Source organism: Haliotis rufescens, unplaced genomic scaffold (genome assembly GCF_023055435.1).
Source record: "Haliotis rufescens isolate VD_foot unplaced genomic scaffold, xgHalRufe1.0.p SCAF_19, whole genome shotgun sequence".
In the NCBI taxonomy this organism is placed as follows: domain Eukaryota; kingdom Metazoa; phylum Mollusca; class Gastropoda; order Lepetellida; family Haliotidae; genus Haliotis; species Haliotis rufescens.
This window is the reverse complement of record NW_025963879.1, coordinates 10,129,753-10,149,286: the sequence shown is the minus strand read 5'-3', so window position 1 is coordinate 10,149,286 and position 19,534 is coordinate 10,129,753. Positions and strand designations below refer to the sequence as shown.

General features: G+C 39.2%; 2 protein-coding genes across 7 annotated transcripts in view; one reads left to right on the top strand and one right to left on the bottom strand.

Moving 5' to 3' along the window:
• Positions 1-806: 806 nt before the first annotated feature.
• On the bottom strand, positions 807-18,841 carry LOC124113348 (plasmolipin-like). Of its 5 annotated transcripts, XM_046473634.2 has the most exons (7): positions 17,345-18,841; positions 16,843-16,904; positions 16,142-16,335; positions 12,579-12,806; positions 12,122-12,316; positions 3,483-3,617; positions 807-2,934 (listed from the first exon to the last, which is right to left on the bottom strand). In XM_046473634.2, exons 3-7 carry the CDS (start codon positions 16,157-16,159, stop codon positions 2,809-2,811), a joined length of 702 nt encoding a protein of 233 aa, XP_046329590.1. In that variant the 5' UTR covers positions 16,160-16,335; positions 16,843-16,904; positions 17,345-18,841; the 3' UTR covers positions 807-2,808. The 5 variants fall into 5 exon arrangements, 4 of the variants coding, with proteins under 4 accessions (XP_046329590.1, XP_046329589.1, XP_046329592.1 ...); XM_046473633.2 differs by lacking the exons at positions 16,142-16,335; positions 16,843-16,904; positions 17,345-18,841 and having other exon boundaries at positions 12,579-13,133; XR_006857764.2 differs by lacking the exons at positions 807-2,934; positions 16,142-16,335; positions 16,843-16,904; positions 17,345-18,841 and adding an exon at positions 4,815-5,215 and having other exon boundaries at positions 3,482-3,617; positions 12,579-13,133.
• Positions 13,190-19,534, top strand: part of LOC124113346 (protein VAC14 homolog) — a 53,760-nt gene continuing 47,415 nt past the window's right edge. For both annotated transcript variants that reach the window (XM_046473631.2, XM_046473630.2), the window contains exon 1: positions 13,190-13,394. In XM_046473631.2, coding sequence (XP_046329587.1) covers positions 13,294-13,394 — 101 coding nt within the window. In that variant the 5' untranslated portion in view covers positions 13,190-13,293. The remainder of the gene's footprint in view (positions 13,395-19,534) is intronic.

Genomic DNA, 19,534 nt, shown 5'->3' with positions numbered 1-19,534 from the left:
TGACATAATATAAAAAGTACGTTGTCAATTAATTGCCATAAACTAAAAAAACATTCTGGTTTCTTTGTATACATGTGTAGTGGTCAGCCATTAATTCTATTGATTTGAAGAAAAAGAGTAAGTATTTTTCAGTATTTTTAAATCTTAAAATGCTCATAGTTGTTTTGGATGGTATGGCCATAATTTGGAGACGTCTCTGATCGTACTCCAGTGTTTATGCTTGAATGAATCATTGTCTTGTCAAGAAGAGCTTGGCAATCAACAGTTTCTATACTGTACCCGTTACTGTATAGGAAGCTTAGGCGGAGTGGACACTCACCTAAATATCTCAAAATGTCAACCCGTGTGGACTCAATGATTTTAATAATATCTTCAAACCACACAAGAAACCAGAGCACTTTGAAGATACAGGACTACCATAGTGGCACAACCTAAGTTGCCCTTGGGTCGACAAGAAAAGACCAGTCAAATAAAGTTGAAACTAGATAATAGTTTGTGTAACATCTCTGACCAGGCCTGGACCTGCCCAGCTTGGATGCAGTGGTACCAGGCATCCTCAACTGTGGAAGCTATAACCTAAGGTGTCATGTAGCAATGCTTTTAATTATAGCTAAAATGGATAGAATTATCATTAAACCGCCTGCATGTTATCAGAAATAAGCGGGCAACTGTAACTTGATAATGCCCTCATATTGCTTGAAAACGGGCCATTATCACTCCTGTTGTTAGGTGACGTCATAGGATAGGAATGGGTGACGTCACGTTCAATAGTGACGTCATCTGGTTTGTTCTATGATGTTTCCATATTTGTAAAAGTGGGTCAGTGACATTCCTGTTGATTGCAGTAAATGTTTCAAAACCGATATTGTTGTTTCTTTTTATTTGATAACAAATTCCATCCATTTTATCTATAATAACGGTAACGCTATTTATCAGGGCATTATCATGTGCAGAAGCCCTCAGTCTTTTCAACTGCCCTCCTTCGTCAGGCAGTTAATGGAAGACCTCAGGCTTCTGCAAATGATAAGGCCCTGAAAATAGCGATACCCTTATATGATTCACACAGTGCAACTCACTAGAAGTCACTGATTAAGTTTTAAGATCTTTTATTGAAGCTTTACCAAATGAGTAGAAAATGTGGTATGACCGTATGGAAGTTCATGGCTGGAGAATATATTAAATGCTTAAAACATCTGCACAAAAGATGCTACTCCTCTCCGCCTCAGAATATGGTGTTTTGCACCCCAAGAAGTATCAAAGGATAAATAAATACCCTGCATGGATCAAGACGAATGAGAAACGTCAGCAGTTCAACAAAATGTTTCAACTCCTGGGCAGAGATAGGGATTTTAAGTTGGAAGACAGTCAAAAATAAGAAATATAATAACATACATTACACAAGGACTGTTCTGTTGAGATACAAACAGTTATGTCAACATTTATATTGTAAATACATATGGTAAAGGAATACAATTCTATTTCTTTGTTTTCAATAACTGTATCATATATTAAACAAATAAAACATGTAAATATTATCTGAACCTCATGATAGATATGTCGGGGTCATGCATGGAGGATATGTAGCAGGTAGTATGTAAAACTAAACCATTAAATATGATATGGGTTTGAACTGAACACAAGTGGTGTAAAACAATGCATGTACACTTGTTCTTAAATGCTGCTGAATTTAGTAAGACATACAATGTATTTGTAGGGATGTTCTTGCAAACAGCTGACTGGGAGTCGGAGATGAATCAGGCCTGGATATAATATGTCATTTTATATTTCAATCTGTTAAAAAAAATATCACTGTAAAACAAGAAAGGGAAAAAGAGATATGAATGCTAACATCAGTATTCTACATTCTGTAATGAAAACCTCCCAAACCAGCTTCATCATTCAAAATTAGTTTGAATGTACAGTAAACTACCTTTATAATGAACACGCTTATAACGAACTGATGGATATAATGAACTGTTTTGGACCCCATCCATTTGCTATAATTATGCTGTATATGTGCTTATAACAAACAATGGATATTACAGACTAAATTTAGTGGTCCCTTTAAGTTTGTTATAACCATAGTTTACTGTACAACCCCAGGAACCTATGCTGGTTGTAGGAGGCGACTGACTTACTGGTGCTCAGGAGTATAATGTCACATAATCAACCAAATCATTGAGTCTCACCACCTACATGTATCTATCAAGTTGCCTCGCATCACAAGCATAGATTGCTGAGAACCCACTCTAACCTGGAATCTCCATGAAGGACTTCAGGAGGTAAATTTGGGGCACTGAATTAATCCATTATCATCTGGCAAGGCCCATGCTGAAATGTACTGGCCCACATGCTAGCAAACTTTACTGTCAATAACAAGGACAGCTACATAGAGAACATGAAGAGTCAACTGACATATCCTTAATAATACAGTGTATAATATCTCCATTGTATATGATAAACATCCTTGACCCCTTCCTTGACACCCACCCACCTCAATTTTTTCTATCTCTAACCTTCGCACATAATTTCTCTTGAGCGTAATTTAAATGGACAGCTATTTTTAGCTGTGTGCCGTAATAATCGTATTTTAAATTAAGCTATGGCAGCCAGTGGGTACAGCGTATTTACCATAATAGAATGGAGATACAGTACACTGGACCTAACAGTACCTACGCTTAATGCAGCACAAAATAATACAAATCAATCAACAAGTGTAATTCCTTAGTGAATACCAGTTCACTTTCCAGGCCTCACATTAAATGATTCTTCTTGTTTGTTGCACAGTTTGTTTTTCTCTATCAGATCTCAGATATCAATTTCATCCTCTTCAAGAAGTCTCCTCCTCTGATACAGACGATACTGCACCTTCCATGTTCTGTAGCTGCACAGAGCTGTTAGACCATAGAACGCCATACAGATGTAGCCAAACACCTGCAACAGAGGACCACCATTCACTATAGGCGCAACAACACATCTGTCATTGTGTTGTAAGGCCTTTGTTTTTTCTATATTCTATTCTATATTTTACTACCTATATCTTGGTATAGGACAGCCTAATATATGCTATTTTTCATTGATAGTGCAATAGACTTAGTATAGTGAAAACAATACAGATAACCAACCTCTTACCCTCAGTACCTTACCCTCAGGCTTATCAACTATTTGAAGTGACAAGTGTTCATTCATTACAAGGGGGCCATGTTGGGACATTATGTGGCCTAACACCAGGGATCTGCATGTTGGCACAATAAAGGTGCTCATCATACTACAGCAGTTGGTACTAGTGGATTCCTTTACTTAATGTATGGATGTCCCGTCAATATACGGTGATGTCTCTAATTCTGTTCAACACATATGTGTTATTTCAACATTAATAAAACTAGTTTGTATAACATTGAAATATCTTTTTGTAAAGTTGCCATGTTTTCCTGATCATAAATACTTCACCAATTACACTATCTTGGTATCAGCATACTTACCACACACACAACCAGTTGATGAATGGTTTCTTGGGATACATTGGTCTGCATCTTGATATAGAAGTCAAAAGCACTAGCAACAAGGGATGTTCCCACCAGGTATAGAAAGGCAAATACTGAATACAGTATCAAGTCCTGTAAGTGGAAGTAATAATGTAATTATTCCAGCAACATGCATCACTCAGGTGATATGACATCAATTGTCGGAATGGGTTGGAATGTTTTAACAGCATAACTACACTCTATGTAGATAAGAACTATGTATTAACAATAATAACTTCACTGCAGCTTTAAAGGGACAGTACATCGACAGTTCAGTGTTTTGAAATCATGCATGAAATAATTTCACATGCCCGATTCAAATCGCAAACAAAAACAACAGGGCTCCACACAGTAAAGCCGACAACGCAAGCACTGCATAGAGGCAAATTGAAGAGAAAGCTTGTGTGTTTTTCTTAAGGCTGAATTACAAAATACTTTTTGCCAGCTTGATTAGATTAGAAGCCAGTGTTTATCAAAGCCATGTGTTTTTTACCTGTATCCTTTTGGACGGATCTACATATTTAGATAAACATACGTCATGAAATGTTTAACTTTCATTAAGAAAATATCCTAAAATAGAAAAAATGTTTCCATTTGCTTATTTATCCTCCACATCCTGTCATCGAAGCCCTACAGAGACCCAGCAATACGGTCACTTTGATGTGTAAAAGCTTTGTTATCATGTCGCAGTTGTAGTAGTATATCTACATAATTCTAGTGAATACTCTACCTCTATTACATCATTGCCATAAATCCTGTATTTTGGATGCTATCACACCATACTAAACTTTCAGATTTTCAACTGGGGGCCTCTTCACTGTCAACTATACAAAAGTAGTTGTCCCTGCTATAGCACTAGGCAGCTTACAGCTCTTTTGTGTGCGAAGGCAGGAAACCTCACTTCTTTCCTGGGTGTGCACGCGTCAACACATCTATGTATGCTCCTCTTGCACTTAGCTGTAGTCACACTATTCCAATACATTTCAGTTACTTAATCCTACTAATGTATTAGATGTTTTATGGGCTGTATTTGATGAAATTTTCAAGATTGTGTCCTCCCCTCCTCATTCAGCATGTCACAAATGTGGCTGATTTATGACTTCGGTAGACCTTCACATAGAGTGTTGGAAGTCCAGAGAGTCCACCTGCATATAGGATGATCACTGTACCCTCTGTCTCTCTCTCTCAAGAAAGCCTTTACTAAGTGAAGCTATCACTAAGGCTAAGAGGAAGGGTGAGGCCAAGAGAAAGGTTGATGATATTATTTCCCAGACTGATAAAAAAACCTACCCCTCCACCTGAACAACCGCCCGACTCTCAACAGTCATCTGTGCTGCTGGCACATCTGGAGTTTCCTTTCACCTTGCTGGAGCAAATTATTGCTGGAGGTAGAACTGCTGAAAAGATTTGATTCCAGACAGGTGCAAGAAGAATCCCCCAACTAAGAGGCTGCATGGGAGACCGTCCATGTCGGACTCGTGTCAGCCACCTACCACCAAGCACTACGGCCAGCCGGCCAGCGGACAGGATTTAAAGTACAGCCACCAACCAGTTGTCAGTATCTAAACAGCTGTCTGCCTTACCCTCATGGGTGGCAAAGACCGTCCAGGTGCCCGCTAAGCTGGCAGAGATCAACTATCCACTCAACAGCTTGACCTCCATACGGGTGCCTCCATTACACAACAGCCAACCTGTGGACAGATCTTACCAGAGTTATGGACACGCACAGACATTACGTGGATCCGTTTAGCTACCTGGAGTCTGACCGTTCAGATGTCCACCATCCAACGGCCTCCAATGTCCCTCCCGATTCTGAACTAGACATTGAAGAAGACTATCATGAATTGAGACTTCTCCACCACAGGAATTTGGCGCTCCTCTATCCTTTGTGGATTTACTGGCAACTCTCTACCATTACATGCCATGTTTAATCTATTCCATCAATAATCAGGGATGTGAGCAGGTTTTGCCCAAAAGAGAGGAAACCTCTAGGGGGGGTCTGGGGCATGCCCCCCCAGAAATGTTTAAGACATTTTGGTTGCATTTTAATCAATTTCGTTTGGACAACATTCAAACCAAGAAATGTTATAAGTCAATGGCAACAGTCAAGTCAAATAAACAAAGATGGCTGATGCAGTAAAATTTCAAAGTGAAATCAGTGCTTTTAAAAAATCGGGCATAGCTTCCGCGCGCCTAGTTACCCGCCGGGTCTGGGAACAATACTACCATAAACTTCTACCCCCATCCCCCAGACACAAGGACAACTGTCACAAGCGTGCAATGTCTGACCCTTTCCCCATGCTGAAGCATATTGAAAAAAAACTTACCTTGTACTTACCTTGAAAAAAACAAAAAAACATTGCAAATTTAAGACATTAATACAACATATATCCCAGTGTTATGAGTTTTCGGATGCTGCAGAAACATTTATAGTTTTCTCGCTAGTCACATGAACAACTGTAAAACATCTCATTCACAAGCCATCTTCTGAGCATTTACAATTATCATTGTCGCCAAACATGTGTGATAGAAAACGTATGTGTCATGAATAATAGTAAAGGCATGATGTCAAAAGCTCTGATCGAAAACAGGATAATCCGTGACGGTCGTCCGGAAACATGAAAATATTTTTCAGAGAATTTAAAAAAAAATCTTTGATTATATTTTTACGAGGAAGAGGATTTTTTCCCAAGGCCTACTGTTTTAAAAAAACGCGATTTTCCGTCTTTCCGCGGAGATTTCACATCCCTGAATAATGCCGGAATATTTGGCTGCAACGCCCCCGTGACATATCACGCCCACCAGACACTCCCATTGCTGAGCTATGCGTAAAGGATTATTGACCATGCCTCAACCAATCTTCAAAAACTTTGACACTGCCTCTTCCTAACTTGAACAGAAGAGTATATCCGAAAAAAATGCAGCGAAAACTTAGATCTGATTTGAATGAGATTGGGCTGGGACGAGACATCAATTATGCCATCTGATACGTAACACAATACCTTGTTCATGATCCGATATGTATCACGATACCTTGTTCACGATCCGATATGTATCACGATACTTGTATGTGCTCTTATGTGTGGTGTGTAAGCAATCTTTTTCATAGACAGGATAGTCAAATTCCTGGCACACTAATGATTTAAAGTTGGCAGTGTCAAGTGTGACGCAATGGATGAAAATATTTACTTTTTCACTACTAATTAGTGTTTGGTGTAACAGCCATTAAAGTAAACATTTAAGGTATGAATCAATATTTTTTACTTAGTGTTGGACTGTGATCGATACTTGTATTGGGAAGTAAAATATTGCGATCCACCGATGCATCAGTGTATCATCCCACCAATACCATACAGGGAGTGTACTAGACTAGACTGAGTGAGTGACTTTGGTTTTACGCCGCTTTCAGCAATATTCCAGCAATATCACGGTGGGGGACACCAGAATTGGGCTTCACACATTATACCCATGTGAGTACTAGACTAGAGGCAGTACCAGCCTTCCTTCTGGTATATTCTGGCAATGAGGTAATAGAGGTAGAGTATTTGCAAGAATTATTGAACAATAGTTATCATTGTTTATAATTCGAAGAATACTACCTCTACTACATCAGAAGCAATCACTCCCACAATCATCTGTCTCTAGCACAGAGATGTTTGGAAAGATGTGAAGTTACACACTTTCACGCATGGAAGAGCTGTAAGCTGTTAGGTGCTATAGCAGGGATAACTGAGCATAACGCCAGTGTAGGCTTATCACTTGACCGGACTTTTCTCTTATTTGTAACCAGAAGTTAGTGGAACAGAAACAGAATAAGTCGAGCCGAGCCGAGTAAGCATGGTAGGCTTCGGGGGTTATCGGCTATTGTAACAAAGTTTCAGAACTCAACAGTCAACGTCCCGTCCCTTTTACATGTTTGGCCAAAGTAAAAGTGAAAACATAGCACATATACACAGACATGCAACACTAATACAAGTGCTTCATTAGAACCAAAATGTAAAGCCTATGTTTTGGCCATATTTGCTTATTTTACAATAGTTACTGTGATGAGTTGCGCTATTATGCAATACCGTTAGGATAATAGTATATGTGTAGGACGTCATCACTTTGAAACAAAGGACCATGCGGTCTCCCGTCTGCAAGTTGGATACGACAATAACCTTGTGTGATTCTGTCGATCTTCTGTACATAAATCTCAATACAATAGAAGTTTACATGGTGTCAGAAGAAGTGTGGAAAAGGAATCAAGTGCTAACTACTCGCTGTCATAGACAGCTGAGCTGAGATAAATAGCAATCAGTCAGAAAACTAGGTCAAATTGCCGATAACGTTAGTGTTGCGTAGTAAAAAAAACCCCCAAAAATACAAAAACAAAACATAACAAGCATGGCTCAAGGCGGAGGGGGACAGAGGGGGACAGAGTGGCGCTCTGTTCATAGATAAGGGACCGTCTATGGATTAGACAAATAATGAAGGACTTTATTCAAGGTTTAAGTTGTGGAAACAGCAGTGTGAACTTTTGTTTACTGGACTGATGTTCAGAATGGAAGCAGAAATGAAATGTAAATTTATTCTGTACTGGTCAGGCACTGTAGGACTTGTGTTATTTAATAGTTAGGGTTTAACTGATGAAGAAGAAAAAGTTCTTGCAAATTATTGGACCAAATTTGAAGAATATGTGAAACCACATTCAAATGAATTAATGGCCACATGGGAGTTACACCACATGAGACAGGGCAGTATGAAGTTAGAAGATTTTTTTGCAAAACTCAGAACACTGGTTAACAATGGTTAATGAAGCAAATTATCCACAAGAAGAAAAGAAAATGTTCTTAAGAGGCTTTCTAGTTTTTGTGATGAGGTCTGATAGGATGAGAAAAGAATGCTTAAAACTTGGAAACACTCTGACATTTGATCAAACTCATGAGATGGCGAAAGCGGAAGAATCAGCTGATATACAAGTCAGATTCATGGTTGCAACTAATCCAGGTTCTACAAACATGAACATTGATGCCATTAATTCAAAATTCAGAAACAAAACTGACACTTACAATTATAAAAACGTAGTCACACAAAATCAAGTGCATCTGACAATCACAACAAAAATCGTTCACACAAAACCAAAACCTGTGGATATTGTGGAGACAGTCCTCGACCCAGGGAACGCTGTCCACCACGAAAGGCGAAATGTAGTTCGTGTCACATTGTCGGACATTACGCAAGAGTTTGTAGGCGAAAACAGACCACAAGAAATGTCAATGAAGTTGAGACAAATGAATATGATTCATCTCTGTCAAGCGAATTCAGTGATCATCTGTTCTTGGGTCCTATTGAAGTTTCACCAATTAACACAATTGATGAAATATCGTCACAAGTCAAGAAGCCGCATATAGAAATGTTGCTGTCTGCTGAGACTGACGTCAAGCAGTTGCCGACAATGTGCAAGATTGACAGTGGTGCTGAAGCAAACATTATTACAAAAGACTGCTACCAGAAGTTATTCCCAAATGGGCATACACTCGACAAGCCTGTTGTGACACTCAAGGCATATGGTGGAAACGTCATTCCAAACCTGGGTTCCTGTAATATATTTATCCAAAGTCCTAGTGCTGATACACCGAAGGCTATCAAAGCTGAAGTTGTTGATATTAAGAAAAGTGTTCCTGTGATAATCAGCAATGCGACAGCACAAGACCTAGACCTAATCAAGCTGAATTGGCAAGTTACAGCTGAAGCTAGTAATGATGTCAAAGGCAACACACAAGAAACTAGCTCAATGGGGACAGTCAAATTGTTTGATGTAAATGGTAAACGTCATCCGTTTCCATCCAGCATATCAGAGTGTTCTTTGGAAGTTTAGAAGGTGTAAGTGGTATTGCGGATGACACATTCGTCTATGGTACCAGCTAGCTAGAACATGACCAGCACATCATCAACATCCTCGACAAGGCAAGGCAGAATAATATCAAGTTCAACCCTGAAAAGTTCCAATTCAAAGTGAAAGAAGCATCCTTCTTTGGTCTAAAATGGTCACCTGATGGACTAAAAGGCTTATGAAGGCAAGATAACAGCAATCACTCAAATGGACCCACCAAGCAACCTACAAGAGCTGCAGTCTTTCATGGGCATGATAAACTATCTCAACAGGTTCTCTCCTGTAAATGCTCAAATCTCGGAACCTGTAAGAAAGCCCATGAAACGTGATGTTGAATATCTTTGGCAACTAGAACATCACAAGGCCTTTCAGGAGTTGAAACAAATCATCACGAACATGCCTGTGCTCACATATTACGATTCTGAGAAGGACAATATCATCCAGTGAGACGCCAGTCAGAGAGGACTCGGCTGCGTCTTGCTACAAGATGGCAAGACTGTGATATACGCAAGCCGCTCTCTGAGTGACGCTGAATCAAGGTACAGTAACATAGAGAGGGAGCTACTGGCAGGTTCATGGTCACTTGAAAAACTACATCACTATGTGTATGGTAAGAGTGTTGTGATCGAAACCGATACTAAACCTCTGGAGAGTATTTGGAAAAGAAGCATTTCAAGTGTCTCACCACGTCAACAGGGACTGTTGCTCAAAATGTCAAAATATGACATTGAAATCAAATACATCCCCGGCAAAACCAGCGTGAATGCTGATGCTCTCTCCAGAGTTTCAAGCATGGAAATTCCAGCTAAAGACCATGATGCTCTTATGATTGAACTTGACACAATCACCAGTACTCTTCCCGCCACACCTGCAAAGTTGGATGAGATACACCAGAAAACAGGAGAGGATGAAGTTCTGTGTCATCTGAAGGACATGGTGAAACATGGTTGGCCAATCTGTGTTGATGAATGTCCTGCTGACCTCAGAGACTACTGGACATTCCGTGAGGACATCAGTGTAGAGAATGGCATTGTCTTGAAAGGCCATCAAATCATTGTTCCTTCAACAATGAGAAATTGAAATGCTTCCAATTGTACACCAAGGACACACGGGCGCTGAGAAATGTGAACTAAAGGCAAGAGAATGTATATTCTGGCCTGGAATCACTAAGGACATTAAAGAGCTGACGTCCAGTTGTGCTACATGTTTACAGTTCTCAAAATAACAGATAAAAGAGCCCATGCAACCTGACAATGTGCCCTCAATCGCATGGCAAAATCTTGGATCTGATCTCCTAGACTACAAAGGTTAACTGTACCTCCTGATTGCTGATTACTATAGGAAATTCCCTGTACTCAGAAAGTTAAAGGGGACTACATCATGTAACATCATCAATCACATGAAATCAATTTATGCTGAATATGGCATCCCCAAAACTCTCATTACGGACAATGGACCGCGATATAGCAGCCATGACTTCAAAGTCTTCTGTGACACATGGAGACATCAAGCATGCGACAAGTTTTTCAACATACCCGCAGAGCAATGGCTTTGTGGAACACATGGTGCAAACCGTGAAGAACTTGCTGCAGGTCAAGACCCATATCTTGGACTCCTGTCATACAGGACAACACCTGTTGATGCTCATGCAGGAAATGAACTATCAAAATTGAATCCTGGACAAGATGTAGTCATGTTTGAAAATAACTCCAAAAGCTGGGTCAACACCAAAGTGGTTAAATCTCTGTCAGAGCCGAGATCATACCAACAACTAACATCAAATGGAAACCTGCTTCGACGAAACAGAATTCACCTGAAACCAGAAGGTAGAGGGAAGACAACTCTGTCAACCCCAATGTCAACATGTAACCGACCGGGATTAGCAACATCCTCACCAGTCAACCAGTCATCACCGATGAAACAAGCTACACCAAGGATCAGCGAACCAGAACCAAAACCATGTGTGAAGAACACAGCCACACCTGTGCAAGAGACTAACTTCCAGACGTGATCACGCTATTCGACCACCTGAGAGACTTGATTTATAAGAAACTCTTATCAGACATTAAATCAGTGTGCATAAATATCTGTGCAAATCTCAAAGACAACTCAAAGACATTAACTTTATTACATTTCACATGTGTGTTATTTGAATTTAATAGAACAAGTTGTTCTGTGTTCATTTGTGAATGTCTGATGCATTTATTATGTTACTTTTCAGTATTATGCAAAGATTGTATGATGCTTAATGACGATCCTGAAAATGATCTGATGTTTAACATGTTTAATTCATTCTATTCAGAATGAATGTTCAATATTTGTTTCAGTAACTTTTCATTCAAAAGTTATGAAAGGACACTAATGTTTAAATGTCAGGTAAACTCCTTAAAGGGGAGATGTGATGAGTTCTGCTATTATGCAATACTGTTAGGATTATAGTATACTACTCAAAAGAAGTTAAGGCTCACCCGATTCTTTCATATTATTAATGTTAATCTGTCGTGGCATGAGAGATTAACTATTGTAATATGAAAGAATCAGGTGATCTGTAACTTCTTTTGAGTAGTATATATATGTAGAGGACATCATCACTTTGGAAAAGAGGAACATGCTGTCTCCAGCCTGCGAGTTAGATATGACAATAAACTTGTGTGATTCTGTCGAGCTTCTGTCAATAAATCTCAATACAATAGAAGATTACAGTTACCAAAGGCTAACTTACAATGAAAGTCCACTCAAAAGGGAAGACGAAGACAAGGCTAGTGATGTTGGCAAGGATGGAGAGGAAGCTGAAGAGGAGGGTTAGGATGAGGACGAATATCATGATACGGAAATGCCAGCTGAGGGGCAGGTTGAGAAGTCCACCTTCATATCCACCAGACGTTACCAGGCACACCAGTGTCATCATTGACAGGATCTGCAACATCCACCATAACTAGAACTTGCTGTGTTCTTATGTAGTTTCAGGGCTACAAATTATCAATACACAACAAGAATTTTCATTAAAACAGATTGACATTCATAATGAATTATATACCAAAGAAGTGAGATTCTGAAAATTAACTTTGCTACCAGGGTTAAGAGGGTTAGTAGGTGATCAGGGTTATAGTTTTCAGCGCCCCTAAATTATGTGCAAACATGCTAAGCCTCTAAAACCCAACAAGAACAAAAGGACTTACGACTTGTAATACACGAAGAATACCGGCACACGTGAGCAAGTAACTAAAGTCAAAGATGACCATAACAACTTCATTCTTCCGTTTGTTTTTGGGAGGACTTGTTGGGGTTTTCACACGATACTTGGGTTCAGGTTTAGATTTTCGTCCATGGTCACGGTCATCAGTGTTAATATCGGAACTGATGGCTTCATTTTCCAATTCCCTGGACGACACCTCTCGATCTTGAAGCTGAAATGGCCCATCATAATGCGGATTTGAAATACTTGTACAAGAAGATGTCTCCGAATTTGGATAGAAGCTTGGTTCTTCGCTTAGTTCACTGTGATGAGAAGGATCGTCTTCTTCATCCATGTCTCAACTAATACCAAATTTCAACTGATTTTATTCAACATCGTCATTTTGACATTAAACCGGAAGTAATGCAGACGGCTCTTTAATTGTCGCTTAAACACACGTACACACGACTTACGTTTTTATACTTTGATTATGATCAGATAAAACTACAGTATGTGGCTTTTCTATATTCACTTTCATTTTGTTTAACTGCAGTGGTATGATTCCGCAGGAAACAGCGCGTCCTTCATGTTTGTGATGTTGTAAGCGTACATCATAATTTTATCACGTGATGGTCAAAATGGCGTCAACCAAACAGGAAGCTGCAATAGTGATCCTTTAAGTTCATGCTTTCGTAACATTTAAGTTGTAATCATTCAAAATGAGCGAAAGGGACTATGCTCCGTTGAGTGCTTCTTGTATAAGAGCACTCAATGACAAGCTGTATGAAAAGAGAAAAGTGGCAGCGTTGGAAATAGAAAGGTTTGTGTTCACAGCATGATTGATTTCACATGACATATTCGCTACATGTTAATGACACTGAACGTATTGAAAAGACAGTTGTTTTTATTTTAGTTTAGTTTTTGTGGCAAAATTCTACTTCGTCTTTATCTTCCACACGCAACCCTGCGAACTGCAAATGCTGTAAAATAATTACCTATCATTGTCTGCAACCACAAAGGTAGCGGAGCCACGATGGGGTCCTACAATCAAGACATGACCCTACATTACGGCCAAGAACACCACCTTCATAAATCCTATATAGACTGTGGTGGCCGATTACACTCATATTTTCTGAGATTTTTTGAAATTTTTTAACGTGGGTTTGTGACTGAAAAGTTGACATTGCTGTATTCCCAGATAATTTCACCATCTATACATACTTGTCATAATTTGATTACCCCAACTTGAGGTAATAACAGACTGGTAACCTGTTCACTTCATGTTTTGATGGTAGTGAGCTCCTGACCTAGGTGATCTTTGGCAAGCCTGAAGAGTGTCAGACACAGCTATTTAGCACAATTTGGCACCGACAGCACACTTAATGGGTACTATCCTTAGCCCATGAACCTTTTTCCAAATTCCAATCAGGCACTGTTTACCATAATAATGAAGCAGCACCCCTTGCAGGTCAAACGCCCTTATACAATCCTTAAGGTTTGATTGCCCAAACTCTGTGAAGTTACCAATACAGCTATGAGCTAGGTTTACACTGGTATATGTTTGACTGCCCATTGACGACAGATTCATGATGTTATGTATGTGAGCAAAGTGTTTTATTCAAATTGAGGGGTCCTTGACGTTTCCCTAATGTTAAAAGTTAGAGATTTATGGCATCTCTAGATTAAAATACTATAGGTGAAAGCCCAGGGAACCCCAGGGCTACTCTTAATTTGGAACACTGTGAGTGTTTATTTTCAGAGTATCTGGTTTGGAGAACAAGACAAAGTTACAAAGTACACCCACATCAGCCCCCAGGACTTGGTTGCCAAATTTAAATATCTCTAGGTCAAATGGTTCCTATATAGTTATTTTCGATCAGTCAGAAGAACTCTTTTAAAGGAAAAATATTAGAGATACTTATAGCTTGGTCCATAGATGTCACTGTGCACATGTCCTGTGTCTAAAACAAACAAAAGGATATCTATCTCTCCCAATCTCCCTCTCTCCCCATTACCCCTCCCTCGGACATCTGACCGTGGCTCCCTACTAGTGCAAGAAAACTTGCTTTGGTTAGGAACAGCAAGTATTAGTCAAGTGTGGGGCTCACCAGAGATGAATCTTGACCATTCTTCTTGTATTAATCTTTCTCGAGAGAAATAGAGGACATTTCTCCCTGATATACAGTTATAAAGAATCTCATTAAAAAAAATAATCTTTGACTCTGATTTTATTCTTCTCTCTGTCAAGATCCGACAACCCTTCCCTGGGCGAACTGTGACCAACATTTCAAATAAAGGATTCATGATTTTATTATGGTTCTGTTCGGATGAACAAAACCTTCCAAATGGCATGCTGGTTTTCTTGGGGGAATTAGTCAGCAAAGAGCCATAGTCACAGGAGACTAATCACAATTTTATTTACAAGAACAATTAACAATATACAATTTACAATATCTCAGAGTATAGGTGAGGGTGCCACAGAGAGTCGGTACAACCCTCTGGGCTCTGGGAGAGAGGTCTGCTTGGTATGAGTGTCAAACCCCTTCTGCTTAACATTTTGCCTCTGTATGTATTTAACAAAAATTACAACAATAAAAAGGAATATGATTGGTTGATACACGATGGGGTGTGCCCTATGGTTAATGAGTGGCTAGACAGAGGCGAATACTTAATCCTGTTAATCCTGTTGGACTGGCACTAATCTTGTTGACATATTTACTGGGTGCTTGGAAAGAGATTATGGTATCACTAAAGACGAGCTTGTATGGGGTCCAATCCTTAGTGAGTCTAAATTGAAGTAATTGCTGAATGTTATTCTAATATAGGTGATGACAGATTTACTTAAATAAAATAGTTCAAGGCAATCTATAAGACTATGTAGACATATCATTTGTCTTATTGGATATTATGTCTGTGAGATGGGATCTTGATACCTTAGGCTAGTATTTATCTAAAAGCTTTAAATCTATTAAACTATGTAGACATATAACTTTTGTCTTATTGAATAGTATGTCTAGGAGATGTGTTCTCGTTACCTTAAACTAGCATCTATCTAAAAAGCTATGACTGAAACTACTGATATTTTGTACATGCATTTTACCTGATGATAAGTATTACTTGTTCAACCATAATTTTATGAAATGTTGTATAAATGTTACACCATGATGTCATAAAAGCACTTGCTAATTATTATATGAAAACTTAGTATAAATGTTATATCATGAGAATATCTTAAGTCAATCATATGTCAGTCTTCTTAAATGATGCAATTTCAATTCTTTATCGCTTTTATTCTGAAATGTCAACCTTAACAAAAAACAACAACTTGAGGAATGTCCAGTGATCAAGTACTTGCAGAAAAAGGGCTTATCACCAAAAGCCATCCACGAAGGTATGAGTACATCACTAGGGAAGGATGCCCCTTGCTATGGCACAGTGAGTGGGCAGCAGAGATTAAGATTGGCAGGGAGAACCTTAAAGACAAACTCTGTACTGGAAGGCTGTGACATCCGAACACCAGAAATGATCCAGAGAATCCACGATATCGTGCTGACTGACCATGCTCACCTGGAGAGTACATTCCATAATCACAGGAACTTTGGCAATCAAGAAAGCTTCAACTTGTTGGGTGATTATCTTGCTCTGTTTGCAGCTGATCCCGAATGGTTCTTGCAAAGATTTCTGACAGTGGATCAACCAGGGTTCTTCACTTCCAGCCAAACAACAATCAATACAGTTGAAGCATTTGACATCACCACCACCTAAGAAGGCAAAGAATGTTCCATCAGCAAGAAGGTTATGGCATCCTTGTTCTGCAATGCTGAGGGTGTCAGCGCTGAACTATCTTCCCAAATCTTCACAACGAACAGGGCATATTATGCTACACTTTTGAGGCAATTACAGGATGAAATTAAAACATAAAAGCTGTGCAGTGCACAAATCAGTCATTGCCTACAATCCATGGGTGTGGCTTTGAACTCCTCCAGCACGCACCTTATTCTCCTGATCTGGGGCCATCTCTTCCCAACATGAACAAAGCTCGAGCAAGAACCCATTTTGACTTGAATGATGACTTCATGGAATCTCTGGAGAATCTTTTGGTCAGCCAAGAGAAGGATTTCCAGAAAACTGGATTAATATCCCTCCAACATCGTTGGCAAAAGTGTATCAATGTGGAAGGGGATTTTTTTTTAAATAAATCTATTTAATGTCTTTAGATCAAGTTTAGTGCAGCGTTTAATTTTCCCCATTCATATCTGCCCACTTACTTCTTTTTGGTGGGACATGCAGAAAGCAGGTATGCTGTTCCGTATGCCTTGCTCATTTGCACCTAGAATATAGAAGCTGCTATGTTGATAGAAAGTTTTCCTGTCAGATCTTGATGAAGAGATGTGTAACAAAAGAGATCTGATTCTAAAGGTATTGGGTTATAGCTGCCAATCCAGACTCTCTATCATTGAACTGTTTCAAGTATGAGCACACTTACATGAAACAAGCAATGATAATGCCAGTACTCGACTCATGTATTTTGCATGCAGTCTCAATACAACTTGAATGCTTGATACGAGTATCATTCATAAGGACTTCCTTAACACAGCTGTGTGATCTTTCATAACAGTTTTTGTGTTGAGTGTTGCCTTCAGAGGCTTCAATTATAAAGCTAAAGTGCTGACGGAAATGCTAAAAAAATGCTTTTCGCCTGTTAAAAAAGGATATAATTTTTCACAGACTGTTGTTATTGAAATATTGAAAAACTACCGATCGACCTACCTGTGGTTTGAAGTATTTCAGTCACAAGGAGTCCTATCGACAAGTTTACAGGAGACAAATGCGAACGAAAACAGGAAGTTCACATATATTCTAAGTCCAATGATGACAATCTAAAACAGACTATTGAAATATGCACATGTGACTCTGTTATAATGATAATAATGTAGTCTTCATAAAACATCTAATCCACACATAAAAGTCATTTGGACAAAATTCTAGATGTGCATCTTCTATAATGACAAAATGACACTGCGTTTCTTTTGTCAACACTGCTCCCATGATGCATGTTACAATACACTTGCATAGCCATAACCATGGTACATGATATGGAGTCTGTACTGGGAAATATATACAAGTTCTTTACACTTTTGAGAGATAGCGGGAAACCATTGATTAATTTAGATAGGGTGAGTTATCAAACTTTCCAAGCTATGGTGTTTTCAATTCATACCATCAAGTCTACGGAATGATGAATAAAACAAAACAGGTATAGGGGTGGTCTCAAAAAACAAAACCGGGACATAAAAGGATATTAGACAGCTTTGATACAGGGTGATTAGGCGTATAGTGTACAAGCTTTATGAGCAGAAGGTAACCCTGACTTGTAGTAGAATTTGGGAGGAAATTAAAGATACGATTAATGTTTCCCTGACTGCACTAACTATTGCTCACCAAGAGATGGGATTTCGATGACAGAGCAGTTTTTAGGGGAAAATATTCCATCCTGTCTATGAGGTCACATTATCTCCGAACCATCATAACTATCAAAGTCAGGGCGTCCAGATAATTTACCTTGATGAATCATTCTATTGACTACATGTGGCTATCGGCAGATGGACAAAAAGCACCTATGGTACCGTCAGGTAAAGGTAAATTAAAAAATTGTTTTGCATGCCGCAACCCATGATATGGGGCTTATTGATGGATGTGTGCTAGTTTTCGAGGCGAAAAAGAAACTGGTGATTTTCACAAGGAGGTGATGTGTTCACAGACTGGTTGGAACATCGGCTATTGCCCATTTTAAACAACGTCAGTGTCATTGTCATGGATTGCTTCAGTTAAAATAAGGTCCGGGAATCTGATACTGTCGCCCTAACCATGAGTAGTCTGAAGGCGACCATACAGGAATATATGACATTGTCGACTGCAGACCATCTGAAACGAAAGTTCAACTCATGGAGAAAATTCGGCTGAATAAGAAAGCAGTAAAGTATAAGACATATGTGCTGGCGGCACAACACGGTTACGTTGTCTTACGTATGCCAGTCTGACATTGTGAGCTCAACCTTGTCTATCTTGGCTAAATATACAGGGTTCGTGGCAAGACATAACACAACATTCAAAAGTACAGATTCATATGCGTCATAGTGGAAATAAATGCTACCACCTGTAGAACAACAAATACTTCTTGATTCAAAAACCCCAACCTTCCAATACTCATCCTGTTTCAAAGCTTTTAACTATTCCATCATGTTGCCAAGCAAATATAATGCATTACATATCCGACATTGCTACCCCAACAACGCACATGTTAATGAAGTACAATAACAGCAATATTTTGAAACTACCCCCAACTCGGGTGACATTTGCACCTGTGAGAATGCACGGGACGGTGTGAGGTCATCAACTCGGGACAGGTGTTAGGTAATTAGCTCAGGTTATAGGCCGTTTCATACATGCATGACAAAACACACATATTTTATAAGTTTATCATCATTTTACCTATAAAAGTTCCATTTAATCACAATGACAATGTCAGTTAGGACAGGCCAGATTAGGTCAATTTGAGTTATTTTGATATATGATCTTTTTATAGTCCTATGATGCATATTTATTAAATGAAGCCAGAAAAGCATTTTTCTAGCATTTCCGACAGTACTTTAGATCCATGCTGAACCCTTTTTCAGAAGAATCTTCTTGAATGGTTGTTAATATCAAGATCAATCGTCAGTACTTCCCCTATCACCCTTGTATAGATACGACTGCTTCTCCGCGTAGTGTCTTCTTTTTGCCAGCTAAAAGACCAGGCTGCCCTTGACACGTGAGCCCCACCGTGTGCATGAATGTCATGTGCCTTGAGAAATGTGTAATCTGAGAGCACAACATTTGCTACTGAGGATTGCAACAACTGAATGCACTTATGTCCCCTCAGCATCAAAGACGTGGTTTGACGACCGAAGAATTAGGCAG